The sequence below is a fragment of the Hemiscyllium ocellatum genome, chromosome 17 (assembly GCF_020745735.1).
Source record: "Hemiscyllium ocellatum isolate sHemOce1 chromosome 17, sHemOce1.pat.X.cur, whole genome shotgun sequence".
NCBI lineage: Eukaryota > Metazoa > Chordata > Chondrichthyes > Orectolobiformes > Hemiscylliidae > Hemiscyllium > Hemiscyllium ocellatum.
In genome coordinates, this window is record NC_083417.1 from 12,299,800 (window position 1) to 12,326,592 (window position 26,793).

At 42.7% G+C, this 26,793-nt stretch overlaps 1 protein-coding gene across 1 annotated transcript in view; it reads left to right on the top strand.

Moving 5' to 3' along the window:
- LOC132823640 (synaptic vesicle membrane protein VAT-1 homolog-like) overlaps nt 1-26,793 on the top strand; it is a 196,775-nt gene that overhangs the window by 39,892 nt on the left and 130,090 nt on the right. The window contains exon 4 of the mRNA XM_060837577.1: nt 21,970-22,112. Within this exon, the coding sequence (XP_060693560.1) occupies nt 21,970-22,112 (143 nt within the window). The remainder of the gene's footprint in view (nt 1-21,969; nt 22,113-26,793) is intronic.

Genomic DNA, 26,793 nt, shown 5'->3' on the forward strand with positions numbered 1-26,793 from the left:
TGGACTTGTTGGGCTGAAGGGCCTGTTTCCACACTGTAAGTAATCAAATCTCCCTGCACTGAATGCTCTTGATAAGGAGAAAATACCATTGGTTCATAAATAGACAGAGAAAACTTCTGGCCGTGAGTTATAGAGTGTTAGTGCTGGATTTTATGGATAAGGACCTAAGGTTCTCCCCTCTCAGCTACAAGTTGGGAAACAAATCCAACTCTCATTTTTATAGCTTGTCCTATAGCACTTTAGTGGCCATTAACTTGAGAGGTTGTTAGCTCCTTTCTACCCCCTTATGTGGGTAGGATGCATCCCCAGGAACAGACTGGTAGACCTCCAATCACTATCACCCTCTGCAGCCCGATTTCCATCACCTCTCCTTTAAAAAAAATTTGAGTTTCTCTGTGACTCGCACATAGCCAACAGGCTATCCACAATTTCGAGAGTATAACTCAGCTTGTTGCTTCCAAAACTTGTCAGCTTGCCTATTCCTTCTATCGCTGGTAAGAATAAAAATAATATATGAAAGTTAATTATAATTTAGTTCAGCGGAGATGGTGAGTCATTTCTTTTTCTCGTTGAAGGAAATGATATCATGAGCCTGCCACTATCCCTGTAATTATACATATTGTAATAATGCCATGTACTGGCTTGTGAACCTGCTGCTTAATGAGCTGTTATGACAAGTAAAGCTTAAGGACTAACTTAGTGTTGCCCTGCTGCCTCTCAAAGACTTGGGGGATCGTGTAGATGAACGGCCATTAAAGCTACTTAAAGGCTTTCTGCTTCTTGCTCTGAACACACTGTCAAATTTGTCTGGCTTTCAGGTGTGGAAAACACAATTAAAACTCACTTGCAAGGTCAGCCTGAATTGCAAAAGCCACAATTACATCTGGCATTAATGAAGAGACAGCAAGATACGTAATAGAAACAATGTGATCCTTCATCAATTGCAAAGAGAAAGGAAGCGGTCACTTTATTTTTAAAGTACATGTTATCTTCTCCAGCTCTAGAAACAAAAGCAGATCTGACCCACAGCAAAACAATCTCAATCATGGGTCAGCCGTTGAGGCAGGTCACAGATCCATCCAGTCAGGAGTGGGATCAACCACCTTACTGCCAGCACCACCCTGATCCACATGAGCTTGAGAATCTGAGCTGCACTGACAAGAGCTTGCACTCTTTCCCTTGCCTGTATGGATCGTGTCTAATTTCATTCCACCACACAGCTGACAAGGAATCTTCCCTCCTCTTATCACTTGCCATGGCTGTAAGTATTTACAAGTTGATCCCTGACCTGCTTTGCTGCATTATGGATGCATCTCTCCTTGGCCATCTTATTCTGAATAGGACTTGAACCTTTTGGCTTAGAAGCAGGGTAGCCTCCCCTTATGCCTCTAGACTTGTACATGTTACAGCAGGCTGTGTTAGAACCACAAGTGTGGTCAGTACACTTTGCTGCCCAGGTCCAGCTGCAATGCTTGTATTTATGGTATAACTCACAAACTGTAACACATCACATGCCAATATTCATGTAAGACTTTCTCCATCTCCATTACATTTACTGTGCTTAATCACCAAATAAATAACGCTTGGAATCTGAATGGCCTGACAAGGCTGAAGACGAGCACTGCAGTTTCTGGATTCCCAGCCTTCCTTGCCCCTGGGGCCACTTGCACTGAACCCAGAGCTGCTGCTACTACTACTGTCACAGGCCGAGGGAGGGAGTGACAGCCGGGCCCTACCTCGATCCTCGGCCTCCCTGTGCCTGCATCATGTGACCACTGATAATGTTCCCTCAGAACCAGGGCCAGCAGCCACAGACACCCAGTGTTAGTGACTCTGGGAGCCCCAACCAGCGACAAAGACCCAGCCATTAAGGAGTAGCATCAGGGCTCAGTAATAGTGTATTCTCACATGATGGGGATTCCTCTGTTTAGCTGGGTGAGTACAATGTGTATATGTGTGAGCATTACACTTTAGGTCAATATCAGGAGTGACAGGGCAAAATCTTAAATGGGCCTGAGCAACATAGTGAGATTTGTGGCAGAATTGGACAAGGAGGGAGCATCTCACTCTTTCTATATTTTTGCCAAACAGTGAGGAGTTTCCCAGTAGGTAGTGTGAGTTACCAATGAAGGGAGAATACGTTTGTAACAACACATTAACAGCAATCTTCTTATTTTATTAAACACCATCAAAAGAGCCGGATGTTGAGAATTTGAGATTTGGAACTCTGCACGTGTACCTGGTGACTTCATCTCCAGTGGATCCAATGGATCTCCATTTTGGATACTGGGCACCAACATCTGAGGGGATGTTCCATGGGCACCAGCTATGTGCACACCATGTACATGTACATCAGACATGTGCCAGCCTCCAAGAATCCTCGTGGCCCACCTCTGATTCGCATACAGGATGTGTCTGTACTTCAGTGCTGCCCCTCGGGCTGTACCGGTTACCCTCATTGTATTGGTTCAGCAAGGACATCGTGTACTCAGGGACAGACACCCAACTCATTGACTACATCTCTGGAACCTTCACTTGCTTTCACTCTGAGCACCTCTGGATGTTCACAGCATCCCTTGCCTTCCATTTGCTTGCCTTGCCTTTTTTCACTTTGCCCCCCTCAGCCATAGCCACCAAGCACATGGTACTTTTTGTGCTGCCTTAGTGTTTGGACAAGAGCACAAAAGTAGAAAGCTAGTCACAGTTGTCTGCAGACCTTGGGAAGGTCAAGGCAAATACATTAGCGGGTCCTGGTGCAGTTAGTCCAGCGCAGCCTTTGATACTTGTCCAGGGACTTGGACACGACCAGTCAGCTGCTTGGAATAGTCAGCGTCAGACTCACCACCATGTTAGTGAAGTGCTAAATATCAAGGAGTCCACCAGCCACCTTGACTCTTCTTGCCCTAATATGGCATGAGAGAGAGGCAGTTATTACAGGAGTTGAAAGGGAGTGGCACAGCTGTTCCTATTGGTGCAGGTAGAGAGGTGTCCCAATTGGGTCAGTGAGCAGCACAAATGGCATGGAGTGTTGGTAGCATTAGGGTTAGTGGTGAATGAGAACAAATAAAAGAAGATGTTGGATGGCACAGTGGCTCAGTGGTTAGCACTGTTGCCTCACAGCGCCAGGGATCCGTTTTCAATTCCAGCCTGGGGTGACTGTATGGAGTTTGCACATTCTCCTTGTTCTGTGTGGGTCCAATCCGGTTGATCTGGTTTGCTCCCACAGTGCAAAGATTTACAGATTAGGTGGATTGGTCAAGGGAAATGTGGGGTTAAGGGGATAGGCTGGGGAATTGCGTCTAGGTGGAATGCCCTTTGAAGGGTCGGTGCAGACTCGAATGTTCTTCCAGACTGTAGGGATGCTATGTTGGAGACAATAGTGAGAGTGATCAAGCATGATCCTTACTGGGAGGTGGATATAGTAGCAGAGATAGGATACAAAGTATCAGAGAGAAGATAGTGGAACTTATACTGGGTGGGGTGGAGAGGGACATTGATGTTCTTTGGACAGTACTGGACACCTCCCAGACAGCTGAGACTGCCTATACAGAGGTGACAACGTCAGATTAGGTTGGAAGAGTCTGGTGTCTTGGCCTCCACTGCTGATTCTGGGGGACAAAGAAGGCCCACCTTTCCATTATCCCATCCAGCATGGCCACCAAGTCCTCACCCACAAAGCTGGGTGACTGAGGGTTGTGGTGTGTTAACCTGGGTAATCAGGGAGCCCTGGCTGACAGATATAAATAGAAGATTCAGGAGGTCTCCTCAGTCTAGGGACTGGTCTGAGGTGACTGGTCGGAGTCAATGTAATATGCACGTGCAAATGAAGAGTGACTTGGTGACAGGATGCTTGCCTCTGTGCAGTTATTTCAAGCAAGTTGCCTGTAATCTTTGACATCACACTCAGCCCCAGTCTACAAGTCCACTCCTTTCCTAGGACCTCCTACTTTCGTTTCCAAAACGTCATTCAATTCCTCTCTGCCTCGTTAGCTGTTGAAACTACACATACACACACACACACACCACCCCTCCTCGACCCCAGAATGGCAGTGGTTAAAGAAGATGGCTCACCACCACTATTGTTTCAAGGGCAATGAAAAAAAGACGTCAATTCCTAGTCTAGCCAGCAGCACCCATATCCCATGAATGAATGAACAAAGCCTGTTGTGACTGTCGCACATATTTCCTGTGGCATTTACTCCCACCTTCTCGCCACCCCCAGCCCCCACCTTCAGTTATTGTGCTTCAAGTGACCTTGATGCTTCTATTAAGAGGGAAATGAGCCAAGAATGACTATCTTCACATAACTACTTGACAATGTGTACTCTGATGATCAAACCTAGTTGGATGGGTTCCTGGTGATTTCAAAATATGACATGACAGGGTCCACCTCACTTGAGTGTCTCAACCTCTCAACATTGTACTGTCATTAGGACAAGAATTTTCTTCAATTTGGTTGTGCCATTTGAAACAGAATGGTTGCGAATCATGCTATGAAGACATGTGTTGTGTGTGCTCTAGGATTAACATGATCTAATGCAAACTTTATGACAAACTCTCAGTACCCAACAACAAATCTACACAGATTAGAGAAAGTTACTTTGTTTTAACTGGTTAGTTTGCAATTGCACTGTCAAAAACATGAATAATAAAGTGTAATCACACAAAGTCCAAAGGCCAATTGAGCTGCACCATTGTTTCTACCCTACTCTCCCATCAGCTTAATCATTTATTCCCTCACATGCTTTTTCAGATCCAGGGGGTGAGACATAGGTGTAACAGCAATAGCACGGCTTAGATTACTTACTGTGTGGAAACAGGCCCTTCGGCCCAACAAGTCCACAATGACCTGCCAAAGCACAACCCACCCAGACCTCACACTACGGGCAATTTAGCATGGCCAATTCACCTAACCTGCAGATTTTTGGACTGTGGGAGGAAACCCATACAGACACAGGGAGAATGTGCAAACTCAACACAGTCAGTTCCCTGAGGCGGGAATTGAACCCAGGTCTCTGGCGCTGTGAGGCAGCAGTGCTAACCACTGTGCCATTCTAGAAATCCAGAGACTTCCAGCTATACACTGAGGGCAAGGGTTCAAATCTCATCATCATAGTTAGTGAATTTAAATTCAATTAATATATCTGGAATTGTGAAGTTCAGCTGTCACTGATTATGCCAAAAACCTATTCAGCTCAGTCATCCTCTTGTGGAGAGAAAATCTGCTATATTTACCCAGTCTGGTCTACTTGTGACTTCAGACTCATGATGGGCCGAAGGTGTTTCTCCATACTGTACTATGACTCTATGACTCTTACCTGCTCTCTGATTTGAAATGATAAACCATTCATTTGAAAGGCAATTAGAAAAGGCAAAGAAATGCTGACCTTGCTAGTGATGCTCACGCCTCATGTTACTTGAGAAACAGCCATGATTGTGTTGATAGCACCGTCACCCCTGAGTCAGAAAGCTTTAATCCCAGGACCCGAGGAAAAAATAGAGGCTAACACTACAATGCAGCCCTGAAAGAGTGCCGCTCTGTATGAGGAGCTTTATTTCTAATGAGACATTAAACTGAGGCCCTTTCTTTTTTTTCAAGTGGTTAAAAAAAACATGAAAATGTTTTGAAGACAAGCTGAGGAGTTGCCCCAAATCCTAGTCAATATTTGTTCCTCAATCAACATCATTGCAGTAGATTATCTGGTCATTTCACACTGTGATTTGTGCAAACTTGCTGTATCAAATTGACTGCTGTATGACTTATATCAGATCAGTAACTACACTTCAGAGTGTACTTAATTGGCTGTAGGGTGCTTTGTAAATGCAAACTTTTTCTCAGTTTATTTGTTATTACTATTCCTGTGGGAATGCATGAAGATGTTTCTTCTCAATTTTGTACTGAATTTAGTAGGGATGACCTTTTCTTTCTAAGCAGAAATAATAATGTCATTTGAAGCATTATTGGAAAGGTTTTGCAAATGGAAGAAATACCATTAGATAGGAAGAAAGAACAGGAGAATACAATTAACATAAATCGCTTGCATTAAGGGGCTAACACAGCTATGATGAATGAAATGGCCTTCATCCTGTTTTGTCGTGTGATGAGCATTTTATGTTCATCATTACAGCATTATAATTACAAAATTACAACATTTAAAAGGGATCAAGACAGGTACATGAATATGAAGGATTTAGAGGGATATAGGCTGAATACTCGCAAATGGGATGAGATCAGGTCAGGATGTCTTGTTGGCATGGACGAGTTAAACCAAAGGGTCTATTTCCATTCAGGTATGACTCTGTGACTCTCTGTGAATGTGATGCAGTCCAGCTCCCCCATGCACATGAAATGACAATCCACTGATTTGAATAAAACTTAGGACAATCATAGACTTTATGTGAACCATGAACATCATAAGTGCTTTTGGTGGGAAGGAGCACAGATTTTATTTCTATCTTCTCATTTTACAAATATCTAGTGCTCAAGTTAGTAATGTCTATACTTCATCCTTCGATCCTTTACATTGCAAGTAATTGATCACTAAGCTGCCGTGATACAGCCAAATACATCATATGATCAAGCTGTTATACTTTCTACTTATTTAATGCACAAGGTTCGGCTGCCTTTGCTTTCATGTTTTTATGGTCTGACAAAACCAACAGTCGCTCTGTTGTTTCTCCTTCTCGACTCTTTCCCTCTGTGTCGTACTTTAATTGCAGTTTGGCTTGAGTGCATTTTATTCCTGGGTCTTGTTCCTTTTAATCTCACTCGGTCTCAAGCTCAGTTTTCCCCTCGTCATGTTGCATTGTTGGTGCAGTTTTCAAGAATTGGGGGAAGGAAATTATGGTTGCCACATTTTTTGAAAGGCTGTGAAAGTCTTGAAATGTATGCGGAGAGGGTTGTTGGGAATGGTTCCAGAGATGAAGAACTCAAATTAGGTGGCTAGGTGGAGCAATTCCCTGGAGGAGGGAAGGTTGAGAGAAGATTTGGTAGAGGTCTGGACAGGATGGATGAAAAGAAGTACCCGAGTTGGTGGAAGGATTGAAATCCAGAAGACGCCAATTAAAGGTGATTAACACAAGAACGGAAGGTGGCATGAAATAAAACGTATCTATTCAGTGTATGGTCAGGATCTGGGATGCACTGCCAGAGAGTATTATTGAAGAAAGCCTGCATCTATTGCATTACTAGCTCAGTGACATTACCACTGCACCAGTCACCTCTATCTAGCACATTTGCTCTTTGCGTGACTCAGTATCAATTTTTATCTGGTGATCACTCCTGTGATGTGTCTTAGGATATTTTGTTACGTTGAAGTGTGATATAAATATATTTTGCAGTCTTTTTCAACTTGTGTTATAGTTGTGAGTGTATTAAAGTTGTAAGTAGTCACCTTACAAAATTCTGTACATTCTGGAACAGACCAGGATGGGATCCTTAAAAATAAAACAACTGTTTTAAACACAGTCAATGTGAATTTATGAAATCATGTTTTACAAACCCACTGGAGATCTTCTGAGGGCATAACTAATATAATAGATGAGGGAGAACCAGTGGTGTATTTGGATTTTTAGAAAGTTTTTTTGAGCTAACATCCTTTCTGAGAGAATAATATGGGGAGCACAGTGGCAAAGTGGTTAGCACTGCTGCCTCACAGCACCAGAGACCCGGGTTCAATTCTCCACCTCAGGCAACTGTCTGTGTGGAGTTTGCGCGTTCTCCCTGTGTCTGCGTGGGTTTCCTCCGGGTGCTCCGGTTTCCTCCCACAGTCCAAAAATGTGCAGGTTAGGTGAATTGGCCATGCTAAATTGCCCATAGTGTTAGGTGAAGGGGTAAATGTAGGGAAATGGGCCTGGGTGGGTTGCTCTTCATAGGGTCGGTGTGGACTTGTTGGGCCGAAGGGCCTGTTTCCACACTATAAGTAATCTAATCTGAGTAATATCCAGGAAAGAGAGCAAATTGGCCATTTTTTAGCAAGGCTAGAAGTGCAGTGTGACTGCAGGGATCAGCACTTGGGTCTCAGCTATTCACAATCTATATAAATAATTTAGATGTGGGAATTGGTTGTGATATTTCTGGGTTAGTTTTTATACAAGACTGGATGAGAGTGTGAGTGGTAGGTGGAGGCATAGAGCCTTTAGAATAATTTTGACAGGTTGTGTGAATGGCTGAAATTTTAGCAGGTACATTATTATATGAATAAATGTGGAGTTGTCAACATCAGGAGATAAAACAGAGCAGAATAATACACTTAATGTTAAAGTCCTGGGTAATGTTGCTGAACAAAGAGACCTTAGAGTGCAGGTTCATAGTTCCTTGAAGTGGGGTCGCAGGCAGACAGAGTTGTGAAGAAAGGCAAGCATTGGTACGCTTGCCTTTATTGGTCAGTGCACTGAGTCCAGGAGTTGGGAGGTCATGTTGCGACTGTACAGGATGTTGTTTAGGCCACTTTTGGAACAGAGCATGCAATTCTGGTCTCCCTGCTATAGGAAAGATGTTGTGAAACTTGAAAGGGTTCAGAAAAGATTTACAAGGATTTTGTGAGAGTTGGAGGGTTTGAATTACAAGAAGAGGCTGAATAAGCTGGGGCTGTTTTCCCTGGAGTGTCAGAGGCTGAAAGGTTTATAAAATCTTAGGGGCATGGATAGGGTGAATAGACAAGGTCTTTTATCCAAACTAGAGGACATAGGTTTAAATTGAGAGGGGAAAGATTTAGAAGGGATCTAAGGGGCAACTCTTTCATGCAGACAGTGGTGCATGTATGGAATGAACTGCTAGATGAAGTGGTGGAGGCTGGTACATTTACAATATTTAAAAGGGATCTGGATGGGTATATGAATGAAGAGCTTAGAGGGATTATGGACCAACTGCTGGCAAATGGGACTAGATTAATTTAGGATATCTGGTTGGCATGGATGAGTTGGACTGAAGGGTCTGTTTCCATGCTGACTCTGTCTCTATGTCTGAGCACTATATAAATAGTGATAGATTAGAAATGGTTGATGTACCAAAGTACTTAGGTGTCTTTGTACACTGGTCTTTGAAAGCATGTGGGAGCAGCAAGCACTTAGGAGGTTGGCGTTCATTAAAAGAAGGTCTCAATACAGGAGTGAAGAAGTCTTACTACAATTATACAGGGCTTTGGTGAAACTACATCTGGAGCATTGTGACCTCTTTTATGCTCCTTCCATAGGAAGATAAATACTTGCTGCTGGAGAGAGCGCAGCAAAGGTTCACTAGACTGATTCCTCAGGATGGCAGGTTTGTCCTGGGGGAGAGATTGGATTGACAGGGTCTGTATTCACTGCGATTTAGAGATTGAGTGGGCATCTTATTGAAATGTAAAACTCTGACAGGGCTAGAGAGACTGGATGTAGAGATGATTTTCTCTGACCAGGACCTCAAAACAAGAGGTCACAGTCTCAAGATATGCAGTAGTGCATTTCAGACTAAGGTGAGGAGAACTTCCTTCACCCAGAGCTTGGAGAATCGGTGGAATTCTCTACCATAGAAGGCTATGAAGGTGAATTTACTGAATATATTTAAGAATCAAGTCGACAGATTTCTAGAAGCTAAAAGTGTCAAGGGGTACAGGGAGAAAGAGTGGGAATATGGTGTTGAGATGGAGGATCAGTCATGACCATGTTGAATGGCAGTGTGGCTCAGTGGGCTGTTTGGCTTGTAACCACAACAATATTTTATATTTCTCTGCATTTGTGTGGGAAGCAGGGAAGACAGAGGAAAGCTTTGGAAAGCTGGAAGAAATACAGAGATATACGAATAAGAAAAAAGTAAAATTTTGTGGATACTGGCACTCTGAAATATAAAAACCACCCAGAAAATTCTGGAACCACTCAGCCGCTCTCATTTATCTCTCCAACCTTCAGGCACTCTGCCTGTATTCCTGATGAAGGGCTTTTGCCCGAAACGTCGATTCTACTGCTCCTCGGATGCTGCCTGAACTGCTGTGCTTTCTCAGCACCACTAATCCAGAATCTGGTTTCCAGCATCTGCAGTCATTGTTTTTACCCAGCAGATCCAAACAGCACTAGAGAGAGAAAAGCAGATGGAACAGTCCAGATTTTTAACCCGTTCAAAGCCCTGCAGGCACAGTGTTAACATCTGGCCTGCCATTTTATCAGGTTCTGATTGGTGGGTCCACAGAGATTAATTGCAGTAGTGGTATTTAGAATCAAGGGTAAATTTTAAATCCTGCAAGAATGCAATTAGCCATGTTTAAAACCCAACGTTGCCTAATATTTTATGATATAGGGAGAAGATGAAGGCCTAATAACCTCATTAAATTTGAATCACTAAAGCTTTGCAGCTAAGTTTCTCACGGCTGCAACTCTAACCTTTCATTACTCATAATGTGTCTAAATGGGCATTTAGAAGGAGAGAGCTTTACCTTGAGAAACACTGAATATAAAATTTCCATTTAATTCATTTCTGCTGAATGAGGTATCACCCTTTTTCAACCAATTTTCTCCTCTTGTATCTTCTTCTCTGGGTGGCTGGAGAGTACTTAAAGCTGAATAAAACCAGAAAATAAAACCAGACGTATTCACCAGGTCACTACCCAACTGAGGAAAGAGAAACAGAGTTTTAGGTTGCTATCCTAATTTTCATTGGAACTGGAAAAAGTTTGAGTTTGAACTATCTTTAAATGATGATTGTTTTAAGTCTTTAAGGTGCTGGACTGGGTTGGACAAGGTCAAAAATCACTTGACACCAGGTTATAGTTCAATGGATTTATTTGAAAACACTAGCTATCGGAGCGTCACTCCTTCATCAGGTGCTGTTGAGGCTCAAAGAAATCTAGACTCTCAATGGGAACAGATTCCCTTCCTGAACAATGACACGAAAATGTAAATGTATCTCAAAACGTATTATATCTTTGAGGGGTGATTGGCCTGGGCTTATAGCTATGCTGTCCGGATCATTCCAATTCTAAAAATTATAGTTGGAGAAAAAATAGAATCAAGTTATGTCATTAAGTAGGTGTCAGATATAAAACTTAACATTGAACTCATAAAGATGATTTCGGTGCTCACTCAGACAGATTCCCTGCTAGGTTTTATAAAAACAAAATTCATAAACATCCCATGTTTCAGGAATTGATGCAGGTCTTTTTTTCATTGCTTTTGTTTTCAGCCAATTTAGTCACTGCAACATCTGCTATTAAATTTGCATGTGCCCAGGAGCATCTCAGCATGTCTGGTGATCACAAACTTCAAAAACCACTCACTGAAAACAGCCAGTTTTACTCGCTTTCATCACTTTTTACTCCCGTATTTCTTCTAGCCTCTGACTTCTTACTGTTCTCTCCCTATTTTTCCACCCATCTCTGGTCCAAGTCACAAATCAGGAGATTGTGCAGATTCTGTTTATTGTTCTTCAAATTTAAGCAGGGCCCTGAGGATGACCCCTAAAACCTGGGGCATGTTTGTCTGAGAACCCTGCCACCTCAGTTACATTTACCATCAGGGCTGCCATCTCTTCAAAGAATAAGAACACAGTTTCCAAGAGCCACTAGCTAATCAGGAGCCTGATAGCTCTTTGGTCTCAGTGTCACCACTGGCCCTGCTGGTGACATCTGGAACTGTACCTAGCTGCAGTGGTGCAGTAATGGACAGTACCCTCGTAACATGCTGAGTGGAGCTGTGAGGGTGAGGGTGGAGGTTTGTTGCTATAAGAACAGTCAGGCAAGCCTGGATAAGATAGGAGAATGAATGGTTGGTGCGAATGTTGCCACCAGAGTGCCCAATTAAGAATCCCTCGCCAACTCCTCACAGAAACTGCCAGGGCACCTGGTGACAGGTTGGTTGCATCAGGAAGAGGCTGTTATTTGGCCACTCAAGTGGCTCATTTGTAGTCTTGGTAAGAGGCTATTTTACACCTTACCAGCTGCAGATAAAATACCCATCAATGAAAGAGAGAGGTAATGGTCTCGTGGTATTATTGCTGTACTGTTAACCCAGAGATCCAGGTAATGTTCTGGGGATCTGGGTTTGAATCCTGCCATGACAAATGATGGAATTTTAATTCAATAAAAATCTGGAATTAAGAGTCTAATGATGACTGTGTACCGATTTTCAGGAAAACCCATCTGGTTCACTGCTGTATTTTGGGGAAATAAACTACAGTCCTTATCTTTTCTGGTCTACATTTGACTCCAGACCCACAGCAATATAGTTGACTTTTAGCTGCCTTCTGGGCAGTTAGGGATGGGCAATGATGCTGACCTAGCCGGTGATGCTCTCATCTTGAGAATGAATAAAAAAATGATGTGCTACCCACATCATTTTGCAAGCTCCTTGGAGTGCTGGCAATAACTTGCTCAGTGGCCATCCCTTGGCTTTTGATGGTTCCTTTATGATTCTCAATAAGTAAATATTGCTAGCAATTTGTTGGCTATCCCTTCATTGTCTCTTGGCAAACTGGTGAGTCATCCTACTGAACTGCTGTAATCGATCTGTAAGGGAGGGATTTCCAGGATTTTGACCCAGCATTGATCATGGTGTCAGTTCAATTATTTGTAACAGTCTGAAAGTAATCATTGCAAGCAATTTGGTACAATGCAAATAGAATAATATAAATACCTGAACAATGATTGAGAATCGCATCAAGTTTTTCTGTTCGCTATAATTCATAATGACATAGTATCATCGATGCTTCCAATTAGGACTTCCAAGGATTTCCAGGGCTGGTGATGAGAGCTCCACATATAACTGGTGTACTGCTTTTCCTCAACTAGAAAAAAACTAGTAGCTGTAATAAAACTGACCAAGGAGATTCAATCTAATCTTTCAATGCAAAGATACTTCATTTGATTTTTGCATTGACTACAGTAAGCAGCAGGGGGCGTCAGGACCTGAAACTTAATGATAAACCATTAATGAGTTTAATTCCTGCAGTGGCCTATATTTGAGACAATAAGACCATAACAACATAAGAAGTAGAAACAGGAGTAGGGTGTTTGGCCCCTTGAGCTTGTTCTACTACTCAATAGGATCATGATTTATCCAATATTCCTCACATTCACTTTCTTGCCCTTTCCCCATAATCCATGATTCCGTGACTGATTAAGAACCCTATCAATTTCATCCTTATACTTTATACACTTGTTAAAGTGATTGCATGGATCCCTGCATGCTAAGCATCAAGATAGATGCTAAACATGTTGCAAGGGTATATTATAATATCCAATATGGAATTTGCATAGAAATATCATGATGATGTCATTGAGCTATTGGCCCTGAAGCAAGAGTTTAAATCCCACCATATCAGTTTAAGAATTTAAATTGTACTAATTAAATAAATTTGGGATAAAGTTAATGGTGGAATGATGATAATATCATTGGACTAGTGCACCAAAGACCCAGGTTAATGTTCTGATGACATTGGTTCAAATCCCACGGTGGAAACAGGAGGAATATGAATCCAATGTATAAAAAAAACTAAAAAAAGGACAGATGCTGGGAATCAGAAACAAAATCAGAAATTTCTGGAAAAACTCAGCAGTTAAGACAGCCATCTGTAAAGAGAAAACAGAGTTAATGTTTCCAGTCTAGTGATCCTTCTTCAGTTATAGAATAATTGAGTCATACAGAATGCAAACAGACCAACCAGTCCACACCAACCATGTTCTCAAGCTAAAATAGTCCCACTTTCCTGCTCTTGGCCGATATCCCTCCAACCCTTTCCTATTTATGAACGTATACAAATGTCTTTTAAATGTTGTGACTGTACCTGCATCTACCACTTCTTCTGGCAGTTCATTCCACATACAAACCACTCTCTAGGTAAAAAAAAAGTTGTCCCCATGGTTTTTTAAAGATTTTCTCATCTCACCTTAAAAATATGTCCCCTAGTTTTGAACTTCCCCACCTTAGGGAAAAGATCTTAATCATTTTATCTATGCCCCTCGTGATTTATAAACCTCAATACGCTACCCTTCAGCCCCATTGCTTCAGTGAAAAACATCCCAGCCTTTCCTGTCTATTTTTATATACCAAACGCTCCATTCCTGACAACACCCTGATAAATCTTTTCTGAACCCTTTCCAGTTTAATGATATCCTTCCTATAGCAGAGTAACCAGAACTGCACATAGTACTCCAGAAGAGGTTTCACCAGCATCCTGTATAACCTCAACATGGTGTCCTGACTCCTATACTCAAAGGTCTGAAAAATAAAAGCAAGCATGCTAAAAGCCTTCATAACCACCCTGTCGATTAATTCTGCTTTCTCTCCACAGATGCTGCCTGACCTGCCGAGTTTTCCAGCAATTACTGATTTTGCTCAATGAATAAATCTAGAACGATGAAGCTGGCTTCAGTGATTATGTGACTATGAAACCATTTTTGATAGTCATAAAATCTCATCTGGTTCACCAATGTCTATTAAGGAAGAAAATCTGCTGACATTATCCAGCCAGGCTGATATTAACTCCCAATTTTATAGCTTTTAACCTCCATTGTAATATCTTAGCAAGCTATTCAACTCAAGAAGACAGCTCACAAGTTATTTTTTGGGTCTGTAGATTGTGAAGGAGCAAAAGTGGCCTTTAATAAAGTGATATGTACTTCTTGTCAGATGTGGGAGTTTAAGGAGAGTTATATCTGTCATAAATGCTGTAGGCTGCAGATCGAATGGATTGGTTGGAGAGACAGTTAGAAGCAATGAGGAATTTGCAACAGCAACAGTATGTGATGGATGGCATTTATAGGAAGGGGGGGAAAGTCTCAGATGCAGTCACATAGATGGGTTAACTCCAGGAAGGGTAAGAGAGGTAGGCAGGCGGTGCAGGAGTCTTTTGTGGATATACCCATTTCAAACAGGTATGCTGTTTTGGAAAATGTAGGGGGTGATGGATTCTCAGGGGAACAGCCAAGTTTCTGATATTGAGACTGGCTCTAATGCAACGAGGGTTACAAGAGATCAATTGTGTTAGGGGATTCTCTAGTCCGAGGTACAGACAAAAGTTTCTGTGGCCAGCAGCGAAAAAGCAGAAATGTGTGTTGCTTCCCTGGTGCCAGGATCAAGGATGTCTCAGAGAGGGTGCAGAATGTTTTCATGGGGGAGAGGGGCCAGCAAGAGGTCATTGTCCACATTGGAACCAACAGCATAGGAAGGGAAAAGGTTGAGATTCTGAAGGGAGATTACAGAGAGTTAGGCAGAAATTTAAAAAGGAGATCCTTGAGAGTAGTAATATCTACATTACTCCCGGTGCTATGAGCTAGTGAGCTCAGGAATAGGAGGATAGAGCAGGTGAATGCATGGCTGAGGAGCTGGTGTATGGGGGAAGGATTCACATTTTGGATCATTGGAATCTCTTTTAGGGTAGACGTGATCTGTACAGGAAGGACAGGTTGCACCTAAATTAGAAGGGGACTAATATACTGGCAGGGAGATTTGCTAGAACTGCCCGGGAGGATTTAAACTAGTAAGGTGGGAGCATGGGACCCAGGGAGATAGTAAAGAAAGAGATCTGATACTGGTACAGTTGAGAACAGAAGCGAGTCAAATAGTCAGGGCAGGCAGGGATAAGGCAGGACTAATAAATTAAACTGCATTTATTTCAATGCAAGGTGGCTAACAGGGAAGGCAGATGAACTCAGGGCATGGTTAGGAACATGGGACTGGGATATCATAGCAATTACAGAAACATGGCTCAGGGATGGACAGGACTGGCAGCTTAATGTTAGAGGAAGGATAGAAAGGGAGGGAAGAGAGGAGGGGGTGTGATGATTTTGGTAAGGGATAGCATTACAGCTGTGCTGAGGGAGGATATTCCCAGAAATATTCCCAGAAATTATTTGGGTAGAATTGAGAAATAGGAAAGGGATGATAACCTTATTGGGATTGTATTATAGACCCCCTAATAGTCAGAGGGAAATTGAGAAACAAACTTGTAAGGAGATCTCAGCTATCTGTAAGAATAATAGGGTAGTTATGGTAGGGGATTTTAACTTTCCAAACAGAGTGGGACTGCCATAATGTTAAAGGTTTAGATGGAGAGTAATTTGTTAAGTGTATACGAGACAATTTTCTGATTCAGTATGTGGATGTACCTACAAGAGAAGATGCAAAACTTGACCTACTCTTGGGAGATAAGGCAGGGCAGGTGACTGAGGTGTCAGTGGGGGAGCACTTTGGGGCCAGCGACTATAATTCTATTAGATTTAAAATAATGATGGAAAAAGATAGACCAGATCTAAAAGTTGATGTTCTAAATTGGAGAAAGGCCAATTTTGACGGTATTAGGCAAGAACTTTCGAAAGCTGATTGGAGGCAGATGTTCGCAGGCAAAGGGACGTCTGGAAAATGGTAAGCCTTCAGAAATGAGATAAGAAGAATCCAGAAAAAGTATATTCCTGTCTGGGTGAAAGGAAAGGCTGGTCGGTATAGGGAATGCTGGATGACTAAAGAAATTGAGAGTTTGGCTAAGAAAAAGAAGGAAGCATATGTCAGGTATAGACAGAATAGATCGAGTGACTCCTTAGAAGGGTATAAAGAAAGTAGGAGTATACTTAAGAGGGAAATCAGGAGGGCAAAAAGGGGACATGAGATAGCTTTGGCAAATAGAATTAAGGAGAATCCAAAGAGTTTTAACAAATACATAAAGGACAAAGGGGTAACGAGAGAGAGGATAGGGCCTCTCAAAGATCAGCAAGGCAGCCTTTGTGTGGAACCGCAGAAAACGGGGGCGATACTAAATGAGTATTTTGCATCAGTATTTACTGTAGAAAAGGATATGGAAGATATCGACTGTAGGGAAATTGATGGTGACATCTTGTAAAATGTCCATATTACAGAGGAGGAAGTGCTGGATGTAGAACTCTGTGGGAAGCAAGAGAAGTGATTGCTGGGCCTCTTGCAGAGATATTTGTAACATTGATAGTCACAGGTGAGGTGCCGGAAGATTGGAGGTTGGTTAATGTGGTGCCACTGTTTAAGAAGGGTGGTAAGGATAAGCCAGGGAACTATAGATCAGTGGGCCTAACATCAGTGGTGGGCAAGCTGTTGGAGGGAATCCTGAGGGACAGGATGTACATGTATTTGGAAAGGCAAGGACTGATTAGGGATAGTCAACATGGCTTTGTGTGTGGGAAATCATGTCTCACAAACTTGACTGAGGTTTTTGAGGAAGTAACAAAGAGGATTGATGAGGGCAGAGCGGTAGATGTGATCTATATGGACTTTAGTAAGGCATTCATCAAGTTCCCCATGGGAGACTGATGAGCAAGGTTGGATCTCATGGAATACAGGGAGAAGTAGCCATTTGGATATAGAACTGGCTCAAAGGTAGAAGGCAGAGGATGGTGATGGAGGGTTGTTTTTCAGACTGGAGGCCTGTGACCAGTGGAGTGCCACAAGTATCGGTGCTGGGTCCTCTACTTTTTGTCATTTACATAAATGATTTGGATGTGAGTATAAGAGGTGCAGTTAGTAAGTTTGCAGATGACACCAATATTGGAGGTGTAGTGGACAGCGAAGAGGGTTCCTCAGATTACAACAGGATCTTGACCAGATGGGCCAATGGGCTGAAAAGTGGCAGATGGGGTTTAATTCAGATAAATGCGAGGTGCTGCATTTTGGGAAAGCAAATCTTAGCAGGACTTCGATTACTTACCGTGTGGAAACAGGCCCTTCGGCCCAACAAGTCCACACCGACCCATTCCCCAATGTTTATCCCTTCACCTAACACTACAGGCCATTTAGCATGGCCAATTCACCTAACCTGCATATTTTTGGACTGTGTTAGGAAACCGCAGACACTAGGAGAATGTACAAACTCCACACAGTCAGTCGCCTGAGGTGGGAATTGAACCCAGGTCTCTGGCGCTGTGAGGCAGCAGTGCTAACCACCGTGCCACCATGCCGCCCACTTATACACTTAATGGTAAGGTCCTAGGGAGTGTTGCTGAACAAAAGACCATGGAGTGCAGATTCATAGCTCCTTGAAAGTGGAGTCGCAGGTGGATGGGATAGTGAAGAAGGCGTTTGGTATGCTTTCTTTTATTGGACGAGTATTGAGTACAGGAGTTGGGAGGTCATGTTGCAGCTGAACAGGACATTGGTTAGGGCACTGTTGGAATATTGTGTGCAATTCTGATCTCCTTTCTATTGGAAGGATGTTGTGAAACTTGAAAGAGTTCAGAAAAGATTTACAAGGATATTGCCAAGGTTGGAGGATTTGAGCTATAGGGGGAGGCTGAACAGGCTGGGGCTGTTTTTCCTGGAGCATCGGAGGCTGAGGGGTGACCTTATAGAGGTTTACAAAATTATGAGGGGCATGGATTGGGTAAATAGGCAAAGTCTTTTCCCTGGGGTGGGGGAGTCCAGAACTAGAGGGCATAGGTTTAGGGTGAGAGGGGAAAGATATAAAAGAGACCTATGGGGCAACTTTTTCAGCATGAGCTGCCAGAGGAAGTGGTGGAGGCTGGTACAATTGCAACTTTTAAGAGGCATTTGGATGGGTATATGAATAGGAAGGGTTTGGAGGGATATGGGCCGGGTGCTGCAGGTGGGACTAGATTGGGTTGGAATATCTGGTCGGCATGGATGGGTTGGACCAAAGGGTCTGTTTCCATGCTGTACATCTCTATGACTCTATAGTTGAAAATGTGTTGCTGGTTAAAGCACAGCAGGTCAGGCAGCATCCAAGGAATAGGAAATTCGACGTTTCGGGCATAGGGCTTATGCCCGAAACGTCGAATTTCCTATTCCTTGGATGCTGCCTGACCTGCTGTGCTTTAACCAGCAATACATTTTCAACTGTGATCTCCAGCATCTGCAGACCTCATTTTTTACTCTATGACTCTATAACCAACTTTCAAGGGCAATTGTGTGTGAGGAAAAACTCTTCCCCTAGCCAGCAATTCCCACGTCCTGTGAATGAAGAAGTGATAAGTGAGATTAGCACTGGGATGAGGGATAAAGGTTACAGCATCAGGGATCTGGGTTTGATTCCATTCATTGGTAATTGCCTGGGTTTAATTTGTACATTCTCCCCTTGTCTGCTTGCGCTTCCTATGGGTACTGTGGTTTCCAGATGATGTGCAGGTTAGGTGGATTGCCCATGCTAAATTACCCATAATGATCAGGGATGTACACTAGGTGGGTTAGCTATAGGAAATATGGAGTTCCAGGGATAGTGTTTTTGGGGTGGGTTGTAGTCTGATGCTCTTCAGAAGGTCAGTGTGGACACAATGGATCAGAAGGCCTGCTTCCATGCTGTAGGGATGCTATGATTCTGAGAATTGTTTTGGAATTAGTGGGTGGCCCAGTGGTTAGCTCTGCTGCCTCTCAGCACCAGGGTCCTGAGTTCCATTCCTGCCTCTCTGTGTGGAATTTGCACATTCTCCCTGTCTCTGTGCGGGTTTCCTTCGAGTGCTCCGGTTTCCTCCCACAATCCAAAGATGTGCAGGTCAGGTGGATTGGCCATGCTAAGTTGCCCACAGTGTTAGGTGCATTAGTTGGGGTAAATATAGGGTTGGGGAATGGGTTTGAGTGGGTTTCTCTTCAGAGGGGCGATGTGGACTTGTTGGGCCGAAGGGCCTGTTTCCACACTGGAGAGAATCTAATCTAAAAAAAATTGCTTGTAGATAAACCTAGGAAGGAAGGCATGAGAATACTGCATTCAGTTCCACACACCAGGCTCCCAGGAAAGATGTAAAGACATTAGAGGAAATGCAGGAAGGATTTACCAGACTGGGTCCAGAGAAAAGAAACTTTGGTTACGCATTCAGATTGGAAAAGCTGAGTCTGTTTTCTTTGAAGGGAAGGCTGAGAGGAAATTTGATTCAGGTATTCAAAATTATGAAGAGTTTGGAGTGGATGGGGAGAAATTGTTCCCATTTGCTGGAAGGATTGAGGAGATGGGCAGACCCGATTGAAGGAAAGTAGTGAAAGTGCCAATGGTGACAAGAGAAAAATAGCTTTTATCATGCTGGGAGTGGTTAGGTTCTGAATTACACTGCCTGAGATTTGGTGGTTGCGGGAGTGGGGGATAGGGGGAGAGATTTGGGGGGGCGGTGGAGGGGTGTGGGCAGATTCAGTAGAGGCAGTAAATCCCTGCAGGATTACAGGAGGAAGGACTTGGAGAACTGCTCATGCCAGTACAGAAAAGACTGACCAAATGGCTGTAACCATTCTGTGTTTCTGAGAGTGGTGAGGAGGTTTGCAGTGTGGTGCTCCTGTTTTCAGCTCCTACAGCAGATAATGTGATGATGAGGAGTGGGAGAAGCCTCCTGTGGAATCTGAACACTGGCAAAGGTCACTTGAGCCAACTGATCTACTTCTGTGCTGTCAGTTTGATTTAACTGCACACCAGTGATGGATCTTCATGGTGCTGGAATGAAAAACCCAGACCCGTGCTTGTCTTTGCACAGAGCATCCATATGTTAACATTTTTATATACAATGTTGGATGTCCGTGATTTTATTTTATTTTGATATAAATGTTCAGCTTATGAGGATGTATAAAGACTGACCTTTTCAGGTAATTGAACATTTTCCCCTGTGCTGAAAGTAATTGGCTCAGGTTGTGGGTCAGAACAACAAGCAATATTCAAGATAAAACGAAGGGGTATGGATGACGGAACAAGAAAGTAAAAATAGAGAGGGAGAAAAAGACAAGCTGCAAACTCTTACCAGATCAGTCAACATCTGAAAGGACAGAATTTGTTATTTCTGCTTAATGTGCTTGTGAGGGCAGGAACAGGTAATGTGTCAAAATGCGAGTGTTTTGATCGATTAGCTCTTAGGATTGCACAGAAAATAGCCACTTTGCCCAAACATTCCATGTTGGTTTTCATGTTCGGCTTGGGTCTCCTGTCTCATCTATCAGAGTAACTCTCCATCCCCACCCTCCCTTTCACAGCTATCAATTAAAGCACCCTCTGCAAAACGGACATCGATGCTTTATCTATGGGAGCAGCCATGTGGGTGAAGCTGGCATATACACTTCTGAAGTGTAGTTGCTGTTGACATGTCAGGTGCAATGTTTTTTGGGCATAGCAAGATCCCAGGAACACAGTGTGATCCTGGCTGAATAATCTAGTTTTATGAATCAGCTAAAGAATGTGTTTTGTGCTGAAAACTGGGGACCATACTGCTGCGCTTCTTCAGAGCAGAGGTGTAGATCCTTTTGTAGCCACCTGAGAGGAATTTGGGTTAACAGCTGATTTGAAGAACTTCACCTTCATCAGGGCAGCATTCCCTCAGTACTGAACTGGGAATGCCAGCTCAGATTTTGTGCTCAGGGGGTAGGACATAATTTATTTTTATTTCAAATATTCTTTTAAAAATATACATACATATAAAGTCACTAAAGCAGTTCGGTTCTCTACAGTAGCTTAGGACAAAAACAATGTAACACTGGAGTTTGACTCTATCTATCAAACAAACCAAAGACATTTCTTGATTGTGCAAGACTATATTTCCATGCATTGGTGGAGGATCTGATAACTGAATGGACCCCCATTTAACTTCAGCAGAAAGAGCTCAGTCTTTCCCCACTGTTTCTTGGCATTAACTGCCCCAAGTTTTAATGCAATCCTCAGTACATAGACCTGGACCTTGGGATGTGCCAGTCTAAAACATTCTCTCAGGGTCAACCCCTTGCTCTGAAAGACTAACAAGTTTCATGCAAATCCAAGAGTGTCTTTCATTGAGTTGATGGACCTCCATGCACAGTTGGTGTTGGAGTTAGTTCACCAGGAAAGGCAGTGGATATAATTCCTAACAAGGCATTCACATTCTGGTTCAGGAATGGTAATTGGGTACCAATTAAAGCTTAAAAATAATGTCCTGTCACTAATCTTGTGGGATGTGGGTGGCAGCTAATTACTGAACCCCTCTCCTGAGGTAAATTCATTTCTTTGGAAGTGTCTGTGCATCTATTTGTTAAGCCACTGTCAGATGTTGAAGCTGAGACCTGATTTCATTGTGATTACTGCAGGGCCAGGCTGTTGCTCAGCTTTGCTCCACCATTCCAGATGTGACTGTGTTTGGAACAGCCTCCTCCTTTAAGCACGAAGCTATCAAGGATTCCATCACTCATCTCATTGACCGGAATGCAGATTATGTGCAGGATGTGAAAAGGTAAGACAGACCAAGGTAAGGAGCTTGAATGATTAGCACTGGACTCTCAGCAACGCGAGAGAACTCTACTCCTTTCACGGTGGTGGCATTGTGGTAATATCAGAGGGCAGGCAATTCAGAACCTCAGGCTAAAACTGTGGATTCAAGGCCTTGCATTGCACTATGAAAGTTAGTAAAAATCTGGGATCTAATGGTGACTACACAATCACTTCCAACTATCATTAAAAACCCATCTGACTCACTGATGTCCTTTAGAGGAAGAAATCTGCCACCTTTACCTTGTCTGGCCTTCAGGTGATTTCAGACCCACAGTGATATTGTTGACTTTTAAATGCCCTCTTGGCAATTAGGGATGGGCAGTAAATGCTGGCCAAGCCAGTGATGCCCATATCCCACAAGCAATTTAAAAAAAATTATTGTCAAGTCTGATTTTTCAGGCAATAGAAGGGACTAAGACAACCGTTGAACTGCAAAAGTGCACACTGGCTTCGATCATGCTTCATCTGGGGCTTATGTTTGTCTGACAGTGAACACAAAAGGTTTCTGAATATTTAAGGTGTACTTGGGTAAGTGTAGAAGGAAGGATGGGGATGAAGAGTTATTCTGATAGATGAGGCAGGAGACCAGAGCGGGACATAAAAACCAACATGGAATATTTGGGCAAAATGGCCTTTTTCTGTGGCACGTATTCTACATATGAGCTAATCAATCAAAACATTTACATTTTGACACAGTAAGTGGAGGGAGGAAGATAATGAAGCATTTATTTCTAACCTGTACACACTATTGTTTTGCCATTCTCACATTTCAATCACTTAATCCACTCTATCAATATCCTTTCTCCCGAAGAATTCCAACCCCTCACATCACCACCATTACATAAATGCTGACCCCTCCACACTTCACTTCAGCTCTGATGAAGAGTCATCTGGACTCGAAACGTTAGCTTGCTGTCTCTCCAAGGATGCTGCCTGACCCACTGTGATTTCCAGCATTCTTTGTTTTCTGTACATTCTTTATGAGTGATATTCTTGGGATGAGTTTCTGTGTTCATTTGAGTTAAGAATTGACATTTGCTAGAGAATAGGATGTAGAGTCGTAGAAGCAAACCCTTCGGTTCAACTCATCCATGCTGACCAGATATCCTAAATTAATCTAATCGCATTTGCCAGCATTTGGCCCATATTGTTCGAAACCCTTCCTATTCATATACCCATCCAGATGCCTTTTAAATGTTGTAATTGTACCAGCCTCTACCACTTCTTCTGCAGCTCATTCCATTACACACACCACCCTCTACGTTTAAAACTTCTATATTTTTTTCCTCTCACCATAAACATATGCTTTCTTGTTTTGGGATCTCCTATCCTTAGGGAAAAAAAAATTGTTATTTTATCCTATCGATGCCCTTCATGATTTTATAAACCTTTATAAAGCCACCCCTTAGCCCCTGATGCTCCAGGGAAAATAGCTCCAGCCTACTCGCCCCACCCTCTAACTCAAACCGTCCAACCCTGGCAACATCCTTGTAAAACTTTCCTGCACCTTTTCAAATTTAACTACATCTTTCCAATAGTAGATCTATTGTTTGATTTAGAAATCCAAGACCAGGTTTCCAGACTGAAATAAAACAAAGGACAGTGGATGCTGGAAATTTGAAATGAAAACAGAAAGCGTTGGAGAAACTCAGTTGGTCTGGCACATTCTGAGGAGAGAGAAATGCAGTTCATGCTTTGAGTCCAGTAATCTTCTGTTACTGAGCGTGAAATATTAATTCTGCTTTCTCTCCACAGATGCTGCCAGACCGACCGAGTTTCTTCAGCAATTTCTGTTCTTGTTTGTGGCAGACTTTCAGAATTGGCAGAATGTAGTGGAGAAGCCTCTTTTTCCATACCCCACACAATTTTCATCCCGAGTTAAAAATGCCACAACTTTGCGGCTGTTTTTAATGCAAAGAGATGGGACTAATTAATTCCACTGTATTCATTTTGACGGTGAGCTAATTGGTGGAAGTGAGCATAGTATCCTTTAGAGGAGTAGGCTATCTCAGACATTGATTTCTGGATTTCAGCTGACATAAATATTTACTGAACAAAAGAAAAACCCGAAGAACTGTGGATGCTAGAAATCTGAAACACAAACACAAATTGCTGCAGTATCTCAGCAGACCTTGCAGTGTCTGTCGAGAGAGAAACGTTTCAGGTCCAGAGACCTTGCTTCAGAAAACATGCAGCCAGACCTGCTGAGTTTTTCCAGCAATTTCTGTTTTTGTTACAAATATTTACAGTTTGATTTACTGCAACGCAGCAGTTTTGTTGATTTCACCAGCATTCCTCATGCAATATCCGGCCCAATATACTTCCAGTAAATTCACAGATTTGCTGTTGTAGTTTCACATGCAAAAGAAGTCAACTTGAAAGGGAAAAATAGTTCAATAAAATTCTGATGGGAATACTCCAGCGTTGTAACTATGCTGATGAGAAAAGCAATCCGAGAGTATGAGTGGAAGAAAATTCAATGTAAACGATTGAACATATCAAAGCAAGCTCTGAGGAATGCATTCATTCCAAACATTGCAATCAGTTGTTCCCTGGGTAACTCTTCACTTGCATCAACCCCTGTACCTTAACAGTACTATCATCCAGTCATCTGTGTCTGTGGCATGTTTTGCACTCAGTTACTTTGAAGATAAGCTGGGAATCTCTGCGTTACTTTGATTGGAGACTGTCTGTAAATTTTTGAGGTGATGCTGCAACATGCCAGAAATGTTGAATTTTGATCTGCATGCAAGTTCCCAAGGATACAAACTATATTTCAGTCTATTTGTAAGAAGTAGAAATTTGCCAGAGGGATCTAGTAATGTGATTGAAGAGGCAACTGGAAAGGGATTAAAGAAAAATAATGCAATGAGAGTGGGACAGAAGACATAAATGTAACAGAGAGAATACAGGTCGTTCTGCTATAAAACGCAATTTGTTTATGTAAATTCGCTGTAACGCAATTGACAAACTGGGGCAATGTTCCTAAAATGTGAACTTTTAAACTGTGTGTTGGCTTAACGCAATTATATCACCAACACTTAAAGCGCTCTTTCTAAAGCACAATTCTTCTATAATATGGGGTTACACAAGAACAAAACCATTGCGTTACAGAAGAACTGTTTGTAATATTGGGTGGTGGGGGGATGGGGGTGGGGGGGGGGGGGGGGGGGGGGGGTGGCGCGGAGATAGAAGAGAGAAAGAGCAACGAAGGAATAAGACCATAAGACATAGGAGTGGAAGCAAGGCCATTCAGCCCATCTAGTCCACTCTGCCATTTAATTGTGGCTGATGGGCATTTCAATTCCATTTACCTGATCTCTCCCCGTAGCCCTTAATTCCTTGTGAGATCACAAATTTATCAATCTCTGCCTTGAAGACACCCAATGTCCTGGCTTCCACTGCACTCTGCGGCAATGAATTCCACAGGCCCACCACACTCTGGCTGAAGAAATGTCTGTTCATTTTTCCATTCTAAATTGATCCCCTCTAATTTTAAGGCTGTGCCCATGGGTCCTTGTCTCCCCACCTAACAGAAACAACTTCCCAGCATCCACCCGTTTAAAGCCATGCATTATCTTCTAAGTTTCTATTAGATCTCCCCTCACTCTTCTAAACTCTAATGAATACAATCCCAGGATCCTCAGCCACATTGTTTGGCCTACCATTCCAGGGATCATCCATGTGAATCTCCGCTGGACACACTCCAGTGCCACTATGTCCTTCCTGAGGTGTGGGGCCCAAAACTGGACACAGTATTCTAAATGGGGCCTAATTAGAGCTTTATAAAGTCTCAGGAGCACGTCCCTACTTTTATGTTCCAACCCTCTAGAGATAAATGACAACATTATATTTATTTTCTTAATCACGGACTCAATCTGCAAATCAACCTCAGCCTCCTCCCTCAGAATTCTAGGATGTAGCCCATCAGGGCCAGGAGATTTATTGATTTTTTTTAGACCTTTTAGCTTTTCTAGCACTTTCTCTTTTGTAATGCTACCATACTCAACTCTGCCCCTGACTCTTCTTAATTGTTGGGAGACTACTCATGTCACTGTGAAGACTGACACAAAGTACTTATTAAGTTCTTCAGCTATTTCCTAATCTCCCAGCACTAACCTTACAGCATCAATTTGGAGTGGCCCAATTTCTATTTTTGCCTCTCGTTTGTTTCTTATGTATTAAAATAAACTTTTACTATCATTTCTAATATGACTGGCTAGCTGACCTTCATATTTGATCCTCTCCTTCCTTTTTTCTCTCTTTGTTATCCTCTGTTTTTGTAGTCTTCCCAATCTTCTGATTTCCCACTGCTCTTGGCCACTTTATAGGCTCTCTCTTTTTCTTTGATACATTTCCTGACTTCCTTTGTCAGCCATGGCTGTCTAACCCCTCCCTGGATAATCTTTCTTTTCGTTGGGATGAACCTCTGTATTGTGTCCTCAGTTGCACCCAGAAACTCCTGCCATTGTTGCTTTTCTGTCTTCTCCACTAGGCTCTGCTTCCAGTCGATTTTCATCAGTTCCTCTCTCATGTCCCTGTAATTACCTTTATTTACATCCAATTTTGCCTTCTCTCTTTCAAACTGCAGACTGAACTCTACTGTATTATGATCGCTGCCTCCTAAGTGTTCCCAAATGAGA